Source organism: Syngnathus leptorhynchus, chromosome 14 (assembly GCF_054491065.1).
Source record: "Syngnathus leptorhynchus isolate UIUO chromosome 14, UIUO_Slep, whole genome shotgun sequence".
NCBI lineage: Eukaryota > Metazoa > Chordata > Actinopteri > Syngnathiformes > Syngnathidae > Syngnathus > Syngnathus leptorhynchus.
This window is the reverse complement of record NC_141208.1, coordinates 6,002,561-6,025,203: the sequence shown is the minus strand read 5'-3', so window position 1 is coordinate 6,025,203 and position 22,643 is coordinate 6,002,561. Positions and strand designations below refer to the sequence as shown.

General features: G+C 43.0%; 1 protein-coding gene across 5 annotated transcripts in view; it reads left to right on the top strand.

The window, feature by feature from the left end:
* pde1cb (phosphodiesterase 1C, calmodulin-dependent b) overlaps window positions 1–22,643 on the top strand; it is a 40,153-nt gene that overhangs the window by 1,731 nt on the left and 15,779 nt on the right. For 3 of the 5 annotated variants that reach the window (XM_085929715.1, XM_085929713.1, XM_085929712.1), the window contains 3 exons: window positions 5,629–5,679; window positions 5,896–6,061; window positions 12,595–12,621. In XM_085929715.1, the coding sequence (XP_085785841.1) occupies window positions 5,940–6,061; window positions 12,595–12,621 (149 nt within the window). In that variant the 5' untranslated portion in view covers window positions 5,629–5,679; window positions 5,896–5,939. Of the gene's footprint in view, window positions 1–5,628; window positions 5,680–5,895; window positions 6,062–10,503; window positions 10,605–12,594; window positions 12,622–22,643 lie in introns of those variants that run through there. The other 2 variants (XM_085929714.1, XM_085929716.1) reach the window with 2 other exon arrangements.

Sequence of the window (22,643 nt, the reverse complement as noted above, 5' to 3'; positions counted from 1 at the left end):
AAACAGGACCGCCGCCACTCCTATGCTTGTAAAGTTAAATATTCGTGTGCTAACTTTAATAGCCTCAAAAAACAAAACGAGAAGTTGAAATTTAGTTTGGGAAAATCTTGCATTGTTACGGCAGCGCTAAACTCACCGCACCTAACAATCGGAGCACAAATCGTAAACAATTAATCAAACAATTGCCAGTTGAAGTTTACTGTCAACGTAAACCTAAAACAAAGAGAAATAGCACTTTTTGCATTTAAAACAACCAAAATGTAGCCTTTCCGAAGTCGAACTTAATACTAATTAGCATTTAGTTTCACCATTTAACTAACGGACTAAAAACAAATCACATTAAAATATCCCTTTTTCCATGTGTACAATGAATAATTAGTGCCGTACTGATGAGCCAAGAGAGGAGTTGAGGTGTTTTGAATCCCACTATTGGAAGGACACACCTAGCTGAAAGATGATTGGCCGCTGCATTCTACTTCCTGTTTACAACCCACTCGCTCGATTGCTGGCGCCTCAATCGCCTTTACTCCCCGAAGGGAAGGACCTTCCCCGGACGAGTCCAAAAATATCATCTCGGCGGTGTCGTTTCCATGACTGTGTCAGACCCGTAGACTCCCTTCGACTTTCAGTTTAACTTCCCCCTAGGCCGGTGATGATGCTTGGGTGTTGAGGTGTCTCCTACCTGACTCTGTCAGACAGTCCCTGCGGTTTTTTAATGTCAATGACCTACAAGACCAACAAGTCAGACTGTTTATAGAAGTCCCCAATTCCTATTTGTTAAAAAAAATCAAAAGTTAGTAATAGTTGTTAGTCCACGAATACATGTTGCAGTCTTATACATTACGAATAAGAAGTGTTGTTATTGTTGATTTCAAAATATTAGAATGTCTCGTTAGCGGTTGAAGGCAGCCGCTCATTAGCTAGCCAGTTTTAGCGTCAATCAAACGTGACGGATTTACATGCAGCTTAAGTCCGTCGGGAGGGAAATATGTGACGCCGTGGGTTCTTATTTTTTGCTTCAGTTGACCTAACACTGCCAAATGCGCCTGCCTCATTTAGAACTGCAGCCATGCTTGTCCCCTCCCCAAAAAAAAAAAAAAAAAAAAAAAAAGTCGTTAGCCACCCTTGACATTTGTTTGGCCATGTTTCCGTCAGGATGTTGCCGCGGCTGGCGTCACGCGAGGCGCCTTGTCAGCCAGTTCCCTCAGGTTCCCCACATTACCTTTTTAAAGGGGCCTCTAATGAGCATTTAGCAGGGGAAAACAAAGGTGCCCGGTCTCTCGGTGTCTTAATTACGAGACTTTGTCACTGGGGTGACAGCGGTGTGGGGAGTGAAAAGGCCCGTGTCATTCCACAGATCTGCGGAAACCTCTAATGAGCTTGTTTTTTTGCCGTTTGATTGTCGATTGTTGTTGACATATTGTACAGCAATGTGCCATTATGACGCTTTACAAACCGCCGGTTAATTTTTTCACAAAGCCACAACTTTGGGCTACAGTCATGAGATGTTTCGAACTTGTGGGAGGAGGAGCCCATAGCGTAAAGAAAATAGTGAGTGGTCAAAATAGTCAACAAAAGCATCACTTGTGGAGAAAGTATTTCCTCACCAAGCCGGAGAATTACACACTGTAGTGGATCCAATAGTTGTGTAATTTCACGCTTGATGGGTGGATAGACACTCTCGAAGCAATTAAAGACTCTATTTTGTTTATTGTTTTTATAGACTGTGCTCTTGTAATTGTCAAAACACGCAATTAATGCAAATCATGCGTAATACTCAGCCTTCCCAGTGTTGATCCTGTCGCCTTCCAATCCAGCGTAATTACATTGAAGATTTATTTTTATTTTTTTTATGAGTTATCATTTCAGTTAGTCATTACCAGTCCGATATATGTACTGTGTACTTTTCACAGTTCCGAGTTTAAACACATATTGCAGTTGACTAAAGAGTGACTGGGGGTGGGGGGGGGGGGGGGCGCAGGCACACAATCGCTTCGTTGAGTGTGTTATGCAATGTCCTCGGCAACTTCTAAAATGTATTGCGTAATGCCAAATGTATTGAATGAGAACATCCACGTGTAAATAGACTATAATGGGGATTTATCAGAACAAGACTGCTGCATGTGATCAACAATCTCTGAACACTGCCAGAAGCTTTGATTGAAACATGATATCTCTTTTATCAGGTTTGGGGTTCTTTACATCCCATTCTTGGGCCATACTTCCTGAGAACCATCCTTAACAATTTTCCGGATATTTTATTTGAGGTTTTAATTGGAATTAATTGATGATTTTACTGTAGACTCCACACTTTTCTGGCAGAGTGAGAGCTGTCTTGGTTAGCAACAAATAGGTCACTCTTGTGAACATTAGATACTACGAACCGAGATAATTACCTACTATGTTTCTTGATAATTGTCTATTTTTAGGGAGGTGTTTATCTCAAGTGGATGACGCACCAAGTGGCACCAGTGTCTATCCGAGGGACCACGATATAATACAAGTCCTAGGTTGAAGACCATATAATAATTCAGGCTTGTACAAAATTACTAAACACGGATCACTAAAAAAGTGGAATGACATTAAAGAGATATCACGTGGCGCATCCCTTCTGCTATTAGCGTCTCAACTGAAAGGGAAAGTGCAAAGAGGAATCGGATTGGGCGGGGAAATGAAAGAGGAGAAAAATCCAGAAGCTAAATGTCATATGGTGTTCATAAAGACAGCATGATCATTTGGTTGGCTTTTTTTGTCTACTCTTACAAATAATGTGTAAGCATTGAAGCGAGAGCACTGCGGATTCAGAGCTTTTTGTGTGTGCGCTCATAATGGGCTCGTAAATAAGCGTCGAGAAAATGATAAAGCATTGATTCAGTGACTCGTCGGGAATCAACACAGTCACTCCTGTTTAGTTTGCCGTGACGTGATGCTACACGTCTTGATAGAATCTATTTTTTTTTTTTTTTTAAAGGGGCTTTTTTTTTTTTTTTTTAGCAAGCAAGCAAAACCAGAATAGATTTAGGCAGGATTTTGTCACACCAACTCGTTGAAAATTCTTTCTAGTAGGAGGAGTCATGTGCTTTTAAAGATCTTCAGAGATGTCCTCCCCTCCCGACCGCCCACTATACACCTACCATACCTCTTAGGGGACGGAGCGAGAGAGCGTGCGAGAGAGAGAGAGAGAGATAGTCAAGAGCCACAAGTTGAAATGAGCTTGTGGAGCTGTGAGGAAACGTCAAGCGAGAGGGAGAAAATAAAGTCGGGGGGGTGGTGGCCATGGAGAGGAAGGAGGTCTGTGCCTGAAAAGGTGACCAGTGTGAGAGTTCTCCGCCAGCATTGAGCGTCAAGTGGAGTCCGCCGACTGTTTATTTATTTTTTATTTTGACAGTTAATGAACTGAGAAATAAAAGAGCAGACGAAAGGCGCTGAGCTTCTTGAGGTTATGGAGGCAAACTTCAAGAAGCATCGCTTCCGAAAGGGTCGGAGCGCCACTTTCAGCATTGACGGCTTTAACATCACCATAGGTAAGACTTAGTGTGCATGTCACATTCGAGACCGGCCGCTCAACTCGGCGCATTAGTCCACTCGGCTGAAGTTGATGCTTGCCGCTGCGCTGCGAGCCCTCCATGGAAACAAGCGAGCTGACGTCACCTGGGATTCAGGCTATTGTCCTGACAACCCGAGTGTGGATGAACTTATGTGCTTAAATGGGGGCCCGGGGGGAGGCAAAAAAAACATAACAAAAACAAATTCGGCATCAGTTCAAAAGAAAGCTGTTTTGTCACACGTGTGTCAAACTACGACTGGTCCTCTTTGTTCAGTGAACGAGAAGAGGCAAGAGTTATGGCAGGACAACTGGAGCTGTTGTGAAACTTCACTCCCACACTTTGTAGATATACAGTCACCTCCAAAAGTATTGGAACAGTGGTCATTTGGGATCATCCTTGATGTCAAAATATAATTAGGGGTATTTTGTGTGCATTTTAATTTTAAGAGCAACCAATCGGAAGACTAAGCACATCTGAACCAATCAGGATGAGAAAATGCCAATGTCACTAGGCCACTTTTTGGAGGATCTGGTTAAAAAAAAAAAAGAATTCTGAAGACTTTGGGAAAATGACAACACATAGAAGCTGAAATCTGATTGGACAAAACAAAATGAACCCTCAAAGGACTGGATGCTGCACACCCAAAGCAAGACAGTGCGTTGAAACAGACTAATAAGAAAGTAGTACAACTCTTGGAGGTGGATGTACCATGTCGTCAAAGAAATTCCACTCGGGAGTGACTACCTAGAGCGTTTATGATCTCATCTAAATTGTCTTTGTGTTGACATGGTAGTAGAGCTCAAAATCCACTCTTGTCACACGCGGCCTATATTACAATGCCACGCTCTCTGAAAGCATGGACAGTTGCCATGGCAACTCAGAAGAATCACAATCAATGGCTCGGCCGGGCCTGGGTTCTCGGTGGGCGCGCTTCGCCAATCACCTCCTCTGAAGCGTGACTGTGAAGCACCGCTCCCTCATTGCCCCTCACGTCCGGCGCTCTATTAACGTGGAGACGTTTGGACTCCCGACTGTGGTGCTTTGTCGCGAGCTGTGCTTATTAGTGCCGCAATGTCTGTATTGATGCACTGCCGTGTAAACATATTTGAACTTCAACGCCAGCTTGTCAGTTTAAAGATAAACTATTTTTATTTTGCTTTTTTAGACCATATAATGAGTCAATATTCTCTTTTACAAATGAATGTAACAAGTGAGTTCAAGTGACACGTGAGAGGATAAAATTTTGGGGGTGTAGGCATAGCTAGCTAGCTAGCTAGCTAGCTGGTGATGAGTGTCTCGTGCCAGGCTGAAGTGTTTCACGAGGCTTCATGAATGCAAAATTGAAACGTGATCAAACACTGAATCGTTCCATAATTCACTACAACATAATTCTGGGTTTGCATGTTTTCAGCAATTATCAAATCAAATCTCTGAATTATTTTGCGAGGTCTTAAACAGATATTTTAAAATAAAAACAATTTAAAAATATACATTTTTTAAATATTGTCTTGGGTGTCAGTCGTAATCTGTGAATTCAGTATATTCTACCAGCTATTAGTTAACCCCCCCCCCCCCTCCAAAGGATGGGATATTGCCCCCTCACTCACATTTTACATTTAAACAACACCTATGATATTTCTCAATTTTTTTGCTTCTCTTAGGCTGTTTTCGCTCCTCGAATCATGACAAAAAAACACCTCTCTGCCCCTTCCATCAATACTCGAGTTCCAAAATACACAAATCGCCAGGAGATATGTTGTAATAAACCTGGGAGTTCAAGGTGTGTGTTGTCTCTGTACAAAGCTGGCTCATTTTCTAGTGAGCCACGTCACCATGGTAACAAGCTTCTGTTCTGAGATGCTGCGGAGTGGCTTCAGTTTGGAAAAATAACTTCAGCTCATTAGTTTTCCTCAATAACCCATCACAGTAAGGTCCTTTAAACTAAATATATAACCGTTACGGCAATATTGCGCAGCTTTGTCAATTTCCTGACATGTTTTTTTCTTTTTTTTTTTTTTTAAGTGCTCTCAACTGAGTTCCCTCACTTGGCTTTATCACTTTTTGTTTTTCTTCTTTCCAGTGGCAAACGAAGATGGAGAAAGCTCAAGTCGACCACAGGCCAGTTTTGCACGTACGTTTATGAAGTGTAAATGAGTTTTTATGATGGCACTAATGTTTCCTGGTGTCATGTCGTGCCACTTTTTTGGCTTTTACATCACACACCCACATGATGGCAGCATCAGAACGCTACTCCGCTTCCCTCAAGCGACTAAGCTTCTGTAAACAAAACTAAGCTCCCCGTGTACAGCTACATACATATATCATGCATTTTTTATTATAATTGCAGGCTCCAAGTCCCAAAGTGCTTTATGGAACGCCATCACAGCAGGGATGGGCATCAAAGGCAGAGAGCAGAAGACCCCCCAGAATGACCTCCGGACACCTGAGGAGATTCTGGCAGATGAGCTCCCCCTGACGGACGAGGCGGATGTCACAGAGAAGACGGCCATCAGGTAGGATATTTGTTTGAAAGTCGCGCTGACCACGCTCGATATCAATTTCATATGATAATCGATTTAACCCCTAGAATTAATAATTGTCATTTGTGACATTTAATCCTCGCCGCACACTCATGCTGCGCTAATTGCTACGTATGGACGCTGACCTCGAGGGATACGGGTGAGATTGATTCCACCTCGATAACAATGGTGCATTAACATAATGCCGTGTCGCTTTTTGGAATATTGAAGGGCTTTTAACCGTTTGATTGCAATTAACCTCAATGGCGCCGCCGACAAAATTGCCGCAGGTAACGTGACGTGGGTGTTTCGAGGCGCGTGGTCAAAATGCATTGTGATGATTGTATGGCAGATTTGAATTGGAGATGAGCTTATTTTGTGTTCTAGCCTTGCAGTGTCTCTGTTTTTCTCTGCTATCTAAAAAAAAAACAATTATTTTGGTCGCCGATAATCGTGTCTCTGTGATACAAATACGCTGAAGGAGAAAAAAAGTTTGTTTCTGAGACTTGCTCCTGCATTATATAAAATAAAATAAAAAACTAACTTGGATAAAAGTTCAAGTTGGGCAATTCAACAAAATATTTCAGTTTTGCCAATGTGCATTTTTAACAAGGAAATACGCAAGATGATCGGTGTCCCAAACTTCCAGTTCACACGACCCAACGTTTGACTTCAGAAGCTCGCATGGCTTTTGCGGTCAGCACTGTGATTTTTCTGCCTGTTAATTGGATGGCGAGCAACGCAGTTGATTAAAACGGCCGCCTCTGTTGTTAGCCCCCGGTTTCGCCTGCCGACCCCTCCTTTGGCTACCGCTGCTTTCATCACAAGCCCTGCCGAGCGGCTAATGAGCCTCCGCTGGTTTGTGAGTGTGCGTGAGCCAGAACGACCGTGAGTGCTTGCGCATCGACCTCGCGGTGGTGACGTTAAAATTGCCTGCCTGAGGCCGCATCGTTTTGGTTTTGGCTTTTAATACATTTGCGCTGCATCAACAGTTCGCCTTTCCGTGCCGAAGTCCCCGAAATCCAAATGCTTGCTGTTGTTTTGCTTATTTTACATATATTTCATCAATGTTGCAAGAGAAAGGCTTTTAACCTTTGCTGGAATCGATATGTTTGTCCCCGTGTATGTTGGACCTCGAAGCCCTGCTAATTACATTTTGGGAACGGATTCAAAATATTCATCGGTAGAGCCTTTTTTTTGGGGGATAGAGTAGTAACAGTTGACCCTTTGACACTAGCCCATCAATTTGTGTCTTTCTATAACATGTTGCCGTTCTGTACAAAAACAATCAATAGGGACGGAATGGGATGTTCTGAGGAGAACCCGACCGTCACTTCAACAACGCTTTTGTGTTGAAAGCATTTGTCTGACATTCAGTCACCTTTTGCCTAGTCAAACTAAAGTTTGTTTTTGCTCGGCCACTCTGGCATCCAATGTCCCAGCGAGGGAGGCACTTCAGGTGAAGGTGTAAATCTGTAGGGATCTTTGGCACTTTTACATGTTAGAGTTACCGCCGGCCCGCCGCTTGCCAAAACCTTGACCCTGTAGTGAACTCTGGGGAAACAGAAAATGGCCGCCCGGGTGAGAGAGATATGAGCCGGAATTGGGATGATGCCTTGTGTCTGGCTCAATAATATCCAGGCAATAAAGACACCTACTGAGTGATGCCATTTACAGGTTGCTCTCATCAAGACCAGAGCGGAAGAGCTCTATTTAGAACGTCAAAACTGCTATTGGATGATTTCGCGACAACCAAAAGTGCTTTTAAAACCTTCCAGTACTACAGTTCTTGTAGTAGTAAAATATTGATTGCTATTTTTTGTCATTGAAACATACATTTTTAACAATTGTTATTTTTTTAGTCGGTGTCCAACTGTCCACGTTCAGCCTGTTTGAATTTAACGTACAGTAAGTAGCTGGATGCTGCAACCTTGGACTCATCCAATGCGAGAAGGGAAGTGATGTCGAGATTGCAAGTTAGGTTTTATGACGGATAATGATACCAAAGTGCGACTATTACTGGCACCCGCAATTTCTATTTCAATGCCTAGATAGCCTTATCGACTTGCTCGGGAATTTTAATGAGATCTGAATTTTTTATGTACCTCCGAACGGCCGTTGACGTTGATGTCGTGATTGCGATACGTGAGCTTTAAGGAGCTCGGGTGCTGTGACGTCAATAGCTTAACCGAGTGGAATTGTCACAATGACGAGCATATCTTAGTCCAGTGTCATTTGACGCCCTTGTCAGAGTCATTCGAGCGCCACTAAATTGTTGAGGCTTTTTCATGAGACTGAAGCAAAAGAAAAATCATTATTAGTGTGAATTTTGTCTTCATCACATTCTGCCAGTACTCGCTTTGCATTTTTAACTACCGCCGCCTTCGGGATGATTGTGGATCCTTTTAATTTTGCGTATGAACTGCAGTGGAAAAAAACAAAAACAATCATCATTGCTTTTGTTTCTATTTCTCTTTTTCCATCAGCGAGGATATTTGCTATCATTATTGTCCGACCTTGGCAGAGGTCTGCGCTCAGCTGATTGCCTTTGTTCCACTCTGTCTGCTCTTGTGTGATATCGAATCTTGCTGCATTTTGCACAACTAATGTGCCCGGGTGCGTCATTCACTAAAGAGAGCTTTCTTGAATAGAAGGCAGCTTTTTTTTTTTTTGAAAGCAAAATAGCAGTATGTATGTAGCAATCATCTGACAATGCTGCAAACAGCTTCTTCATTCACAGCTCACACTCAAGTCAGAGTGCCGACCTTTCGGGACCTTCCAAGCTTTTTTTCTGACATAGCCATTGTCATATTTACACTTCCCGACGACCCCGTGATCCATTTCCCGGGCGTGCAAAAGCGCAAACAGCAAAAGGTGAAATTGTCAAGCGCTTGCTGTCGACGCTCTTCCCCTCTCGCTGACCCGCCTGGTGCCGCGGGTCCCCCGAGAGGGCGTCACAGTTCCGCGAAAAAAGCCGCGATGAAGAGTGCATTTCGCCGAGCCGAAAAATAAGACGCGCCTTTGAAGAGAACATCAGCGGGTTTCTCGATGCCCGGGTGAACCTCTTGCACCAGAGCCATCACGGAAGATGAAAGGGAGAGGCGTGTTTGAGGTGGAGACCAGGCTTTATCCCGGCAACAAGTAATTGAAAGACCGCAGAGTGTGGCGGGGGGGGTGGGGGGGTGCAGAAAAAGCCCGGGCTGAGTCATTCTTGCAAGATTCTCAGCAAAGAATTTCAAGCTTGATGGTCTTGTCATTTCATTTGTCGCCAGAGAAAGGATATACTGTCCTCTTCTGTGGAACTTTTATACTCGTCCCAAATAAGAAAAAGATCCATTTAAGACGAAACGATTGTTAGTTGTCGATTAATCGTCTCTCGCGTTTTGTTGTTTTTCTACTCTGTCACCAGTAAGAACAGGCGGGATTGACATGATTACAATGCCGTTTGTGTTTGTGGGCTGCCCATGTGGGAATGCAGAGATGCTCTCATTGGATCAGCGTAATCTCGGTCAATTCGCCGTCGACGCCGCCCGCCGTCTGCATGCTATTTAATCCCGCCCCGTTCGGCCTTTAATACGCCACGCAGTAAATGTATAATCTGCATGTTCAAATGACAACAGGCTATTGAAAGGTTGCCTGACATTTCAATGTTTAAATCAGATCATGTCGTGGCTGGTAACTGTGTAGATTATTGTAGTTTCAGTAATCTGTGGGGTTGTCTACACGTATACGCAAACTAAATATGAAGAAACCTATTGAGCATTCTTCTCCCTAAAACTAATTGAAAAGTTTTAAAATATTCATTCAAATATTCAAAATATTCCATTGATATCTTTCTGTAATTTTTTTTGTTGATTCCCTGTGAACATTTTGTAATCCTGCTCATTCAAGACCATCATCCGCTCCCCCCCCCCCTCCCCTCATTGCCAAAAACAGAACACGGGTTTCTCATTAGGAGCCGTGACTCCTCCCTTTTCCACTGCCACCGTTCCTCCTCTCCCTCCCCGGTGTGTGTGAAGAGCTCGGCCGGCAGTAGTGCGCGTTAATCCCGGATTGCGCTGCCCTGCCGTCTCCATCCCGTCATTGCTAAGCGAGCATGGCACGGCTCCAGGACCCCCGTACCCCCGCAGGAGTCGACGAGTGAGCCTCCTTGGCAAATCGCCCAAACTGCCTCAGCTTTTAAGACTCTCTCGTGGAATCAAACAAGGTACAGAAGAGATTAACAAAGGGGTGGGGGGGGGGAGATGGAAACATGCCGGCCGGCGCATCACAGCTTTGTGCGCCGGTGTGAATGAAGAAGCGACCTCGGGTCACACTTTGCCATCTCGCTCGCTCTCTCTCTCGTACGTGAGGGATTAAAGTTTTTCTTCTTCGCCGCCGCTGCTGATCTCCGTTGGCACGAGTGTCGTCACTCTTGAGTCGCGCGCGCGTGTGACATGGAGTCTCCCACCAAAGAGATCGAGGAGTTTGAAAGCACGGCTCTTCAGTACCTTCAGCCGGAACAAATTGAGAAGATTTGGCTCAGGCTCCGAGGACTGTGAGTAGAACCACTTTTGCTTCTGTCAACAAGTGTGTGTGTGTGAGAATAATCATAATAATAACAATTAACGTTAAGTTGTCACTGATTTGTAAGACTACAATTGGCGAACCCAAGAATGACTTCAACGAACCGATAAAGGAGGTCGAGGCGTCCACGTTCTCCGATAACCTCTCAATCCCCATAACAAATTGAAAGCCCTCTCCGTTTCACGAAATTGCAAATGGAATTACATGCGCGACGACGTTTCTCTTTTGGATTTCACATTTTTACGAGATATTTTCAAACCGCTGCCTGTTTGGCAGCCAATCAACACCTTCCCTGACCTTTCCTGGCTTCCAGAACTCAGCGTTGTTCTCGACGCTCAAGATGGAATGGCAATTAGCTTTTATGCACTCCGAGTTCTTGTCATTGCGACCCAGACGGCAACGGGGGATGTTAAGAGTTCGCACGCTATCAGAAAGGTTCCTTACTTTATTCCCATTCCCTCTCTCGTCTGCTCCCCTTGATCGACCATCATCCCCTGCCACATTGAGTTTCCTCGGCCCACTTCCATTTCGTCACCGTCCTAAATTTGCCGTCTGTCCCATCTCGATGTTTGACATTTGACGGTCAGGCCCGTTGACGATCCGCGCGGTTCCTCAGACATCACATTAGTCACTGTTTGAAGCAAGGGAGCTTGCCGCAGATGTTGACAAGGCGTCAATGGACTCGATGCGTACGTGTTGCATAATTCGAGTCCAGACGAGTTGAGTCCAGAACCACCACTAGGAGATACAGCCTCACTTGTTCAATTTGATCTCAGCTGCTTTTAACTCATTCACTGCCAGCCCAGTTCAAAATGGAACTTTAACGTCTATAGCCGTCAATGGCAATGAATGAGTTCATTTCGAACCAATTGATTTTGAGACCCAAGTAGTACGTATACCAAAACACAGCCCACGTTCACACTAATTTTCTCAACCCCACTCAACTTTAAAAGGCTCAGTCTTGTTTAACGATGCTGCACTCGATTGCGGGGCCTTTGCCAAGAGCGGCTTTCACCAATCACGCTTATATAGAAGGTCAGCGCGTTGCCTTTAGACACTCCTTGTCCTTGCTTTGCAGTCAATTCTGCAGCATGTTGAGCTTTAACCACCCCACCCGACCCCTCCCCTTCTTGACAAATTCCCCCTTTTCTGCTTTGGCATTGTTTCCAAAGGATTTTCATAAATAAATCACATGTCCGCCGCGGGCTGACCTCCCTGTCGCCTTCCCTGATTAAAGGAAATCAATGAATTATTTAATCACTTTATCAAGAGTTCATCTTAGAAGGCCCGTCTTTAGAGATAGGTGACCTTGGCTCAAGGTGGCGTTATAGACATCACAGGTCCCTTTTACTCACTGGACATAGGCCAGATGGTAGAGAATTTTTCTATCGATGGAGTTTCTCAACTCAAGGATTGAGAAACAAATCAAACTAAGTGCCGGCAATTGTGTCCGAGCGGCATTTTAATCCAAGCCTACGTGTTCTGAAGTGGGACCCCCCTCGACTCGCCGATGACACGTGCCTTAAAGTGTGCGTATGGATTCGGCTTTTAGAGGTACGCCGAAGGCACCTGGCCGAGGCGTGGGTGTTTGTTTTCAAGCCAAATGTTAGTGATAGTAGGTGTGTGTGTGTGCCCCCCCCCCTCCCGTTGTATTAAAGTAGGCGGGATGGAGTGGATGCGTGTATGAGTTTGTGTACGCGGATGCTCATGTTTTATTCATGCCGTCCTCTTAAATTATCTGCCTAAGTAATTGCACTGTTGTTGATTTTACTGTCTACTTGACAGCTCAAGCTATTTTTGTGATATAAATAAATTAATCTCAATAAATGTCACACCGAATAGCTTCTGTAGTCTAAGCGTTCACCTCTTTTTAACGTCTGTCTTTGTCGTAATTCTTAGTTATAGTTATTTTTTATTTTTTTTTATTTGCATGTATGTAACTTGGTGTTTATCTCTGACAGGCGCAAGTACAAGAAGACGTCGCAGAGGTAAGACTTGGAATTTTGGAATGGCCGTCATCACATCCCAGATGATTTTTCCCCTCCATCAATTACATTCCTGCTCTTATCACCTCTAAATGGATGCTCTCTCCACAGGTTAGGCGTCAATTCTTTGAGTCCAATTCATCTGATCAAATTCAGAAGCACTCTATCTTTTCCGCTTGTCTTTTCAATTCTCCTCGTGATGGATGGCTCCTTGTTGGGCAGACGTTAAGAGAGTGTATTTATCTGTGAAGGCACAAACAACCTCACCCACGCTTGACAAATAACTCTAATGCCACATTGTCGACGCCCGGATGAAACTTTCATTTATTTGCCTCCTGTTGGAGATGCCCGAGGGAAATCGGGCCCTTTATTAACTTGACTTAAATGCATCGTGTTACAAGCATAAGCATTAATTAATACCGCAGAAGGAATAGGTAATGGGTATTTAAGTATCATTTATAAAGGCCGTGTCTATTGATCTCAAGCGTGCTGTCGGCGGCCATTTTTCCTTTCACGTCTTTCAAGTGATTAGTTGCTCAGAACAAATTGCATAGATTGAGCAAGCAGGCGGACTAAAGTTGGGATGTTTAATTCTTTCTAATCTGTTGTGTTGAAATAGCAGCAGACGATGAATTTCGAGAAATTGAATGAACTTCATAATAAATACTAGAATTTCCACAGATCTGATCAGTAAAATGTTGTTGTTTTTTTGGAACACATTATTGACACTTCCATTCATTTCAGTGGCAAACGGTAATTTGAAATACGAATGTTTTGATTTCCAAGCATGGTCACGGAAGAGATGAAACTCGTATCCCAAGCCACGTATGCTCTTTCGCCGTCGTCGTGCTCCCGTCACAAATTGAATTCGCTGCCGGTTGCCATCTGTGGCGTGCGTAGGCACAAAGTGCATTAAGCTAGTAAACGGGACAACGCAAGCAGTCCATAAAGCTAGCAGCAAACAAATAAAGCTTCGCCGGGCGCCGCTCGGATGGCGTTTTCAACGCCGGCCGTGGGATTGCTCACGCAGTCGAGCGTAATTGAGCGACTTGCTACTGGTCGGCACAGTCTGTGGTCTCGCTCTCTCGCTTGGTGGCGGGTGGGAGAGTTCCTGTGTGGAGGAGCGCCGTGACTGACAGCTCCACATGTGTCCGTGTAATTACGGCCGGGCTAATTGTCAGAGAGGAACACTGCGACATTGTCATTACTGACACACCAGGACAGCCTCTCCATGCAGATGGAGAAAGAGAAGGAGAGAGAGCTGTTCTTGCGCTGACGGAAAGAAAGAGATGATTTGTGCGGGTCTCTTATGTGGGTTGGCCGTTGGTGGAACACAAACTGTTTACTTGCTATTTTAGATTGTACTTTTCATCACGTGGTCATGCCAACGGCAGATCAAAAATTGCCTTGTATTTGTTGTCTTTATTAAAAGTGTTTTGGGGCCTCGAGACCACCTGGCTACGTACCCAGATGTGTGGTTGCTATGCTAACACGTAGCTTTGAGAGTGAGGGCACATGTTGTTTTTTTAATTTGTTGTAGTCGTGCGAGTGAAAAAAGAATGAAACTTCCAAAGGTGTAAATTTATGTCAGATTTTTGTCTTTTCCAACCATTCAAATATCAGTCATACATTGTTTAAATCTTATTGTGCCTTTTTGGCTCAATCGGATTGTTTTGACAGCCATGTTAGCTTGCAGTCTGCTTGGCCTCCACTGAGCTGCTGCTGTTTGTTCACATGGTGACGACTTTTTTTTTTTTTTTTCTTTTTCAGAGGCGGTCGTGACTCTGCTCTCTGGCATTTTCAGTCGGCTTCACTCAAACTTTGTAATTATGAGTTTGAGCGGGCAGCGTTATATTGAGAATTGAAGGAGTGCGTTTCAGCGTGTGTGATTCGTCTTTGACATTTGAGTCGACGCGGTTGCGTCCGTGTCAAGTGGCATCGAAACAAATGAAGTCAAATAACCTTCAGACCAAATCAAATTGCAAAGCTATTAATGCGTTTCATGATTGTAAAAAGTACTTCAATTTAACAAACAATGAGTTCATCCATCTGTCTTGTAAGGAAATGCAATTTTATTTTTTATTTTTTTAAATCCCACCAAGGAGCATTTCAGTCTTCGCCATACGATTAGCATACATAAAAATAGCAACAAGAGGGCACAATGAATAAATGAAGACGTTGACAAAGACGAGTGTGATGGGGGAGCAGGAAAGCGGCTCGCTGGGGAGAATTGAACTCTGGCTAATGTCAGTAATCAGGGAGAAAATCTTGCAGGCATTGGCTGCCTTCAAGAGCAACCCATTAGACGCTATTAGCCAATGCCTCTTGCGTCTCCTCGCCATTCGTCAGTCACCGCAGCTACTGGGGCTATTTACTGGAGAGCGTTCATTACCAATGCCACGCTGTCTTGATTTCCTTCTCGCGTTCGGATTAGCTGGCAGCTCCGGCCAAACGCTGTGATTGTCGTAAAGCAAAGAATTGCTTAGCATGAATTACTTTGGCGTTAAAGACGATGATGTCGTTAAATAATGAGGGAATTCAAATGATGCGTATGTTTTTTTTGTTCGTGTGATCATGCTCGTAACTCAAAAGCTCATAGAGTATCTCAAATCATCTTCTCCCATTGAAATCAATGTAAATGCCTTTGATCCGTTCCGGCATTCACCTAAAAACAACATACATATTTTATATTTCAACTGGGAAGAAGTAGTCACAAACTCTGCAAAGTTCAGCGTGCAAAACTCAATGTATGAAAGTTGACGTTGCATCCTACAACATTTTTGGATGGCATTAGTAGGAAAAGTTGGCAATGTCATACTGGACCGTCAAACTGTATGCCATTAGAAATGAGTAAATATTGAAGTGTGTCATTTATTCTCCAAATTGAATATGAGAAGATCAACTAAGGAAGCTCAAGACCTCAATTTCAGCCATGACTGACGTTGTCCTTTCTGCAATTGTCCTAATAAATAATGCATGTGTCGGGGTCTTGCACTGGTTCCACATTATTTCCTATTTTTACCCCGTGCGTACATTCTTACATCACTAATGTTTTTTTTGTCTTTTTTTTATTTATTTTTTTATCCCCTTTGGACTCCTGAACGCTCCATTGTGGTGAAAATGTGTTTTCCCATAGCTCACAGCACTGATTAGGACTCTTGGCTGTTGTTTCTTTTGTCGCCTTTGTCTTTCTCCATTTATTTCTTCCTCCTGTTGCCACATCTCCTCCTCTCTCCTACCACCTGATGATTACTGGGGTAATTGCCCTGTTCACACCAATCTCAGAGCTCCTACTAATTATAGAGGTTTTTTTTTCTTTTTTCTTCCCCCTTCATTTTATTTTTGGTATTACCATCAGTGATGAACTCATTTGTTGATTTGATTCGAATCTACTTCTGACATGAATATTGAACCGCAACAATATTGACACTTGTGCCGATAACAGATAACGGTGTGATATGTTGTAATATCAATATTTATTTTTTCCACCGCCAACTTGGACTGTACTGGAACAATATCAATATTTTGATGTGGCATATTTATCATAGTACGGTGAGAGCCAATGATGTGATTATATCGAAATAGACGTATCGATACTGCGCCATTAGAATGAATGATTCCAGTTTTGGCAGTATTGCTATTTAATACACCATAATCACACATTCAAGTGCATGTCTAAGTATGCACAAGTATTTGCATTCCCCCCCCCCCCCCCCCCTCCATGCTGATGATTTTGGACTCTTTAGCAAGCCTCGCAAAGTATTATTGAGCCAAGTGCACGCCGCCGTCCCCGTGATTGATTCCGAGGCTTTCAAGTGTTCATCTCCGAGTTTAGGCTACGGCCGGCGATAATAAAACATCACAGGGCGCTCCTGGTGTCAGTCCAGCTCTCTGAGCTTCGCCTTCCTGCCGCCCACAGCAGATAATATTGCAGATTTATGGTGGAGATTGTCTCCTTAATCTGGTTGTTTATATCCACCAAGCCCTGATTCTGCATCCCTTTACCACTGTGGCTTCCCACTGGCTGTTTGTCCACAGTTTCCAGGTAGACGGAGGAATTAGGAGCAGGAGTTTATTTTTTTTTCAGTGCCATAACAAGAAGTATCTTTCAGAGTTTGAGATATCATGTGGGGGGCGGGGTTCTTGCTTAGTATGCAGAATGTGTCTAGTTGTGTGTGTGCGTGATACCCGGCAGCCATCTGCTTGCATGTGTGTTTCCATTCAGCGATCTGCCAGCTCACCTCATTCATCTCCAGCTAACTCGGTCCTAGTCGAAGTCGCAGCTTCTCATATAGTGTATTCAAATAAATTGCCTTCTGTGACTTCAGAATTGAATGCATACACTCAAGTAGAACAATTTAAAAGCCGTTTTTATGCAACACCGGGATTAATTGTCAGAAGTCTCGGCTGCCTTTATTCCTTAGTTTTTGTGTGAGTTTATCGGAAACAAATCCCACAACTGATAAATTCATAAAGCTCTACCCTCTTAATCCTAAACCCTAATACCCTTGACCCTAAACACCATGTAGGACCATGTAGCACAGTTGATTAGCTCACTCCCCCTCCCCAATCAGATGAAAACATTAAATCGGAGTGGAGGTCTGCAGTGGTCTCCAAAGAGCGTAATGAAGCGGACTCGAGACATACTTGCATCGTTCATTTTAGAGGCCTCTCTCGGGGACTCTGCATTACAAGCTAGCCTATCTTGCTCGTGATTTGAGGAGAGTTCCTCTACTTTCCGACAAAGCAATTACACTCAGTAGGATGGAAATATCTTGGAGAGGAACATGACAAATGGGGCCCACTTGGCTCTGGCTCATTAGCAGAGTTTAATTTAGTAGCAGGTTTGCAATTTCTGGAGTGAAATCTTTCTTTTGCTGAATACATGAAGCTCGGAACAATAGATTCCAGCGTTGTAACTAACGCTCATTTTCATTAGCGGCATTAACTGAATTGTTGACGATGATTAAAAATGATTCCGATTATTCTTCTGAGCATGAACAAAACCTCAGATCGTCGCGGCTCCTGCAAGATAATTTCACGGAGTAGCTGTAAGTCGTAACAAAACTTTTTGCCTTTCCCGTTTATTACAGGTTGAGGGACGGATGACTGGTGAGATCACGCCACGCGTGCGGCAACTGCCTCCTCCCCATCTTTTGCGTCTCGCTCTGTTGGTTTTGCAATTAGCCACCTGAACCATTTCCCCCTGTGCCGTTTTGAACGGACGGCTATATCCGCTATTGCCGTTGCTCAGCCCAAGAGGATCGGCCTCTACTGTACATGTCGAGATCTGATGCACCTGCTGTTTTATCACTGGCAGCTGCCCGCTACCTGGATTACCGTTGTAATAATCTGACAGAATGATATACTATCTTTCATTACATCTCCAGGATTAGCATCAACCCGATAATCTCATTGATTGCGACGGTTTTAGCTGACTGGTCCACACATGAGAGGCCGCCATCCTTTACGAGTTTTCTTTTAGTAGCCTTCCAGGTTCTGCAGCCATTTGTTTTCCAATCTTCACAAATCTGGGTTTTCTGCTTAGCACCTCCATCTTGGTTTTGCTACATGACGTGGAATTTAAAAGTTTTCTTTTATTCTGCGACCCGCCTTTTAGGTATGTTTTCCCATTGAAATAAATGGAAGTGCTGTTAATCCGTTCCAGCCCCACAAAAAATGACAAACCATTGGATGAATTCTTAATAAATGATTTCATAATAATGCCCATTTCAGTTGAAATTGTTTTCTTGGTCAGAAAAGTTTAGTTGGCTAAAACTAATGATAGGAATAAAAAAATCATATTGTGAAATTTATTTTTTTCCGATGCCATCGTGTTTGTTCCCTATCATCTCATTGATTTAGCATTATTTAAATGCGCCATAATTTTTAGCTTTGTTGCAGTTAGAGTTTGACGTGCCCTAATGTGCCTGACAGATTGTGATGGCAGGGAGTGAGAAGAGGGGGGAAAAAAAAAAGGAAATCAATGTTGGAATCATTATTCCAGCATCAGATTTTGGCAGCGACGACACCTGTTGTTGGCATCGAGCGTGGTGCTTGCAAATCAACATCCCGCAGCTACAAATAACCCAGCGTTACACAACCATGTTTTGAATGGACTAAATGCTCTTCTCAAAATCATTATTGTCCGGCATGTTGCTCCAGGATCGCGTTTTATTGTCCATGGATTGAGACTATGCTGGATTTTTATTTTTTTCTCAAGCATATATCGAGGTGCCTTGAAATACGAGTGACCCGACTTACTCGGCACTGCAGATCATCCTTGTTTGTTTCAATGTGGGAAAAGCAGATTTTGAATTCCGAGCGAGGTCACGGAACACCACCGTGCGACAATTTGGTTGGCAGTGCTTTACATCATGACACATTCTTGACTTTGGATAACCGCCTGCCTCCTCGCCTCCGTTCCACCTGTTTTCTCTGGCCTCATTCATAAAGTGGATTCACCTCTTCTATATTTTTGGCAGTACATTGACCCCTCCTGCGTATTTATAGTTTGGCATCGAACTTTTGGAACTTTTCTGTTCGCATTTAGGATTATACTTGGAAACGTGGACAAATATCATCGGCGAGTGCATGTTTGACAGGACAGGACAGCTTGCGTCGCTGGACGCACATCAAGAGGCGGGATTTGTGAGATTATGGATGATGTTTTTATTTTGTTTGGAGGCTTGTTCTGCTTTTAAATGATCCCCCTCATAAGCATCCATTTGATGTGTCATTTTGCTGACGTGAAAGAGCAAAATGTATGTTCTATGTTTCAGGTTGTTTTATTTTATTGACATATGGTGCAGCGACCAGCTGATGTTCTGAAGAGAACATGTTGAAAGACTAAAAAAAAAAAAAAAAAAAGTGCGTGTTGATCTTGTCCCAGTTGAAGGGACAGAAAGTATGTTGCTAGGTCAATTAATGCAGTCGGTTTGTTTTGTATCAAGCCACTGAACTGAACTGATTACACACTGAGCTATTCTCTCAATTTGACTATTTATCGTTTTCCGTAATTTGACAGTCTGTTGCGTTTGAATGGACTTCAGTTTCCCCTCTGTTGGCTTTGCTAATCAGGTAAAGATGCCAGTGAAAATGAAATGTGAAATGATTTTCTTTATCCGTTGTGAAAAACATCTAATATTGCTGCAGCTTACTGCCCAGTTGACATCATCAGTATTGTTTTCCCTGATGACATTTTGACCCCTGACCCCTCCCCGCCATTGTTACTTTGCCAGACCATGAAGCAGTCCAAATGTGTTCTATTAAATTCTCCACTGCTTTTTTTTTTTTTTAATATCCCTTGTCAAACAAATGACTTTTTTTTCTCAGAACTGTCAAATTGCTCAGTGGGATTAAAGAAAAACAAGGAGGCAAAACAAAACATTGAACAAAAAAAACCTTTGTCATATTTCGGGGCCCGATGGCAGTTTGATTCTTTTTGAGCTCTCTGGATATTAAACCCAAACACAGTCACGTTGTTATGATAATTTATGATGTTTTTTTGGGCTGCAGAGCTGTGCATGAGAGTAAAAGCTCCATATGTCAGATGAATGCCATTGCTTTTCATCCATTTTGTGAAAGTTAATTTTATTGCAACTTTGCTCGGCAGATGTTTGTCAAACTCTATATCGTCCTCATACCACTTTGCATTCATTTGGCTTTTTTATTTTTAATTAAATTGGAGTCTCAGCCTTGGTGTTTTAAGGTGTGTTTGCTGGAGACGTTGACACGAGTGGGCTGCGTTCAGCCAAGCACTGATCTTTTTTAAGGATTCTTCTGTCGTTCGCTGCTCTCATCACATCTGTCACGCGGCGCCTCCCACGGGAAAGGCTTTGTTTAGCAATGCGTATCGGAAATTTTCAAGGAGTCGCCACTGTTGTTCAATGAAGCGACCACACACACAAAAAAAAAAAACTTCATTTAATTAGAGCGGTGGAAGAATTTTGTCCGCACAGCAGCTGGTTCTTCATGTTTATTTACGTAACACAACACGGAATGCATTGCGTTGTTCCATTAGGCCTACTTTTATTTTTCTGCTGATCACACAGCAAGTCGAAATCAAATCAAATCACATCTCTGCAGGATCTCCGCATTCGTCTCGTCACAAATCATGATGCGGCTGCAGGACCTTAGCTCAGACATCGTGTTTTTATAGTCCGCGTGTTGCTTATCTTATCGCAAAACACCTCTGCGTGTTCTCCCGAGCGCACACGCTAATCTCCACGGGTGATTACATTGACCCCGGGCCATTGATTACACACCGTTGCGGCCGGAATGTCATTGGAAAATGCAAGCGGTGACCAATTGCTAGATCCAGGGGAGGGATTTAACCTACATTGTTAGCCTGACTATGGAGTATTGAATTTTGTTGACCATAAACTAGCAAACTTTAAAATGTTTTGTGGTTGGATGGATTGCACATTCTTTTTAGTTCCGTTTAGAAATGACAAAGTTTGTAAATAATCATAAAGAACTCGCCTTCTTTTTGAACAATCCGTTACTCTCCATTGCTTGTGGAATTCTCCGCCACCATTATGCGCTCCCGACACAAATCTTTGCAAGCAACTCAAGACGATGAAACTCAAGTGTCAACTCAGTTCAGGTACCACAAAATGGAATTTGTGAAATAACAGTCTCACAGTGAGGTACACTGAGTTCTTGTGAGAGATGTGCCAAACGTGTGCTTGTGAGCATCTGGCGTGTGACGCGTGATTAAAGCACATCTACAGAGGGTCAAGTGCTTCCAGGCCAGTGTGCCTGATCTCAGCTGTCAGAGCAATATTGAATAAACACACACACGCACTCCACAAATATTAAATACCTTCTACTCATGTCGACGTGGGTTAGATCAGTTGTACAATGGTCAACCCATGTCTCAAATCATCTTTCCCTATTGAAATGGATGAAAATGCCTGTAATCCGTTCTAGCCTCCCCAATAAAATGTGATTTTAATGAGGAAAAATAGCATTTCACAACATTGCGAATCCCATAATAATCATTTAATCCAATAAGATGAATTAAACAGTTGTCAGATCAATTTGTCAATTTAGGAGGAGTGTAAGACCCTTCTCAACTCATCAGTATTGTAATTTTGCCTGCTCAAAAGAAACGTCTCACACCATTGATGGTTTTGAAACCACGAGTGTATTTTTATTTTATAACGGGGGCACACCTTGAAGCACATAATAGGCCTACGCCTACAAACAAGGGAAGATTGGGCTTGCTCAAGAGCACTTCAGCAGTAGACTCACTCTAACAACTAGTTTACATTTCTGCTTTTTAATTCTTGCTTTTTTTTTTTTTTAGTTCACTGTGTGACTCAAACTCCACAAATGAACAAGTGGCGTCCCCTTTATCTCCCGCTACTCTCATTTTCTCACTTGGCTCTGAGCCCGGCAGTTACTTTAGGCCATTGTAGCTATATTTCTCTATCCAGGCCTATTAACCCCCCTGACAGTAGGTGGAATGAGGCCGTTTTGTTTCCTTTGGTGATTGCAACAATTACTTAGACATCCTGGCACTAATCTTATGTAATACAGATAAAATGTTATACCCCAATATAGGGTAATATTTTAGCCTGATAACGATGTATATATATCCTGATGTTATGGTTTTTCCCTAAAACGACTTGAAACGAGTGGCAATTTTCTTCTTTTTTTCTTAATTGACTTAGGAAACACATTTCAAAGAGTAAAAACGTATAAATATGAATGACATGGATTTTGTATATATTTTTTTTAAAAATACACAAAAAATTACATTTGATTTTTTTTTTCTAATCGGTTTATGATTTTTGCTTATCGTCAATATGAGCAGGAAAGCACTGTGGCACACAGCTGCTCTTGAATCTTAATAACCATCATTAGCTTACCCAAATCACGTAGTGACGCTCCCTTCATCCAATCACTTCCTCATAACTCTTAAAATAGCCGTATAGCACAACACGGGAAGAGGCAGCTGTGAACAGACGTGTAGCTTATTAGCATCAAAAACAAGGAATCGACTTTTACCTCTTGAC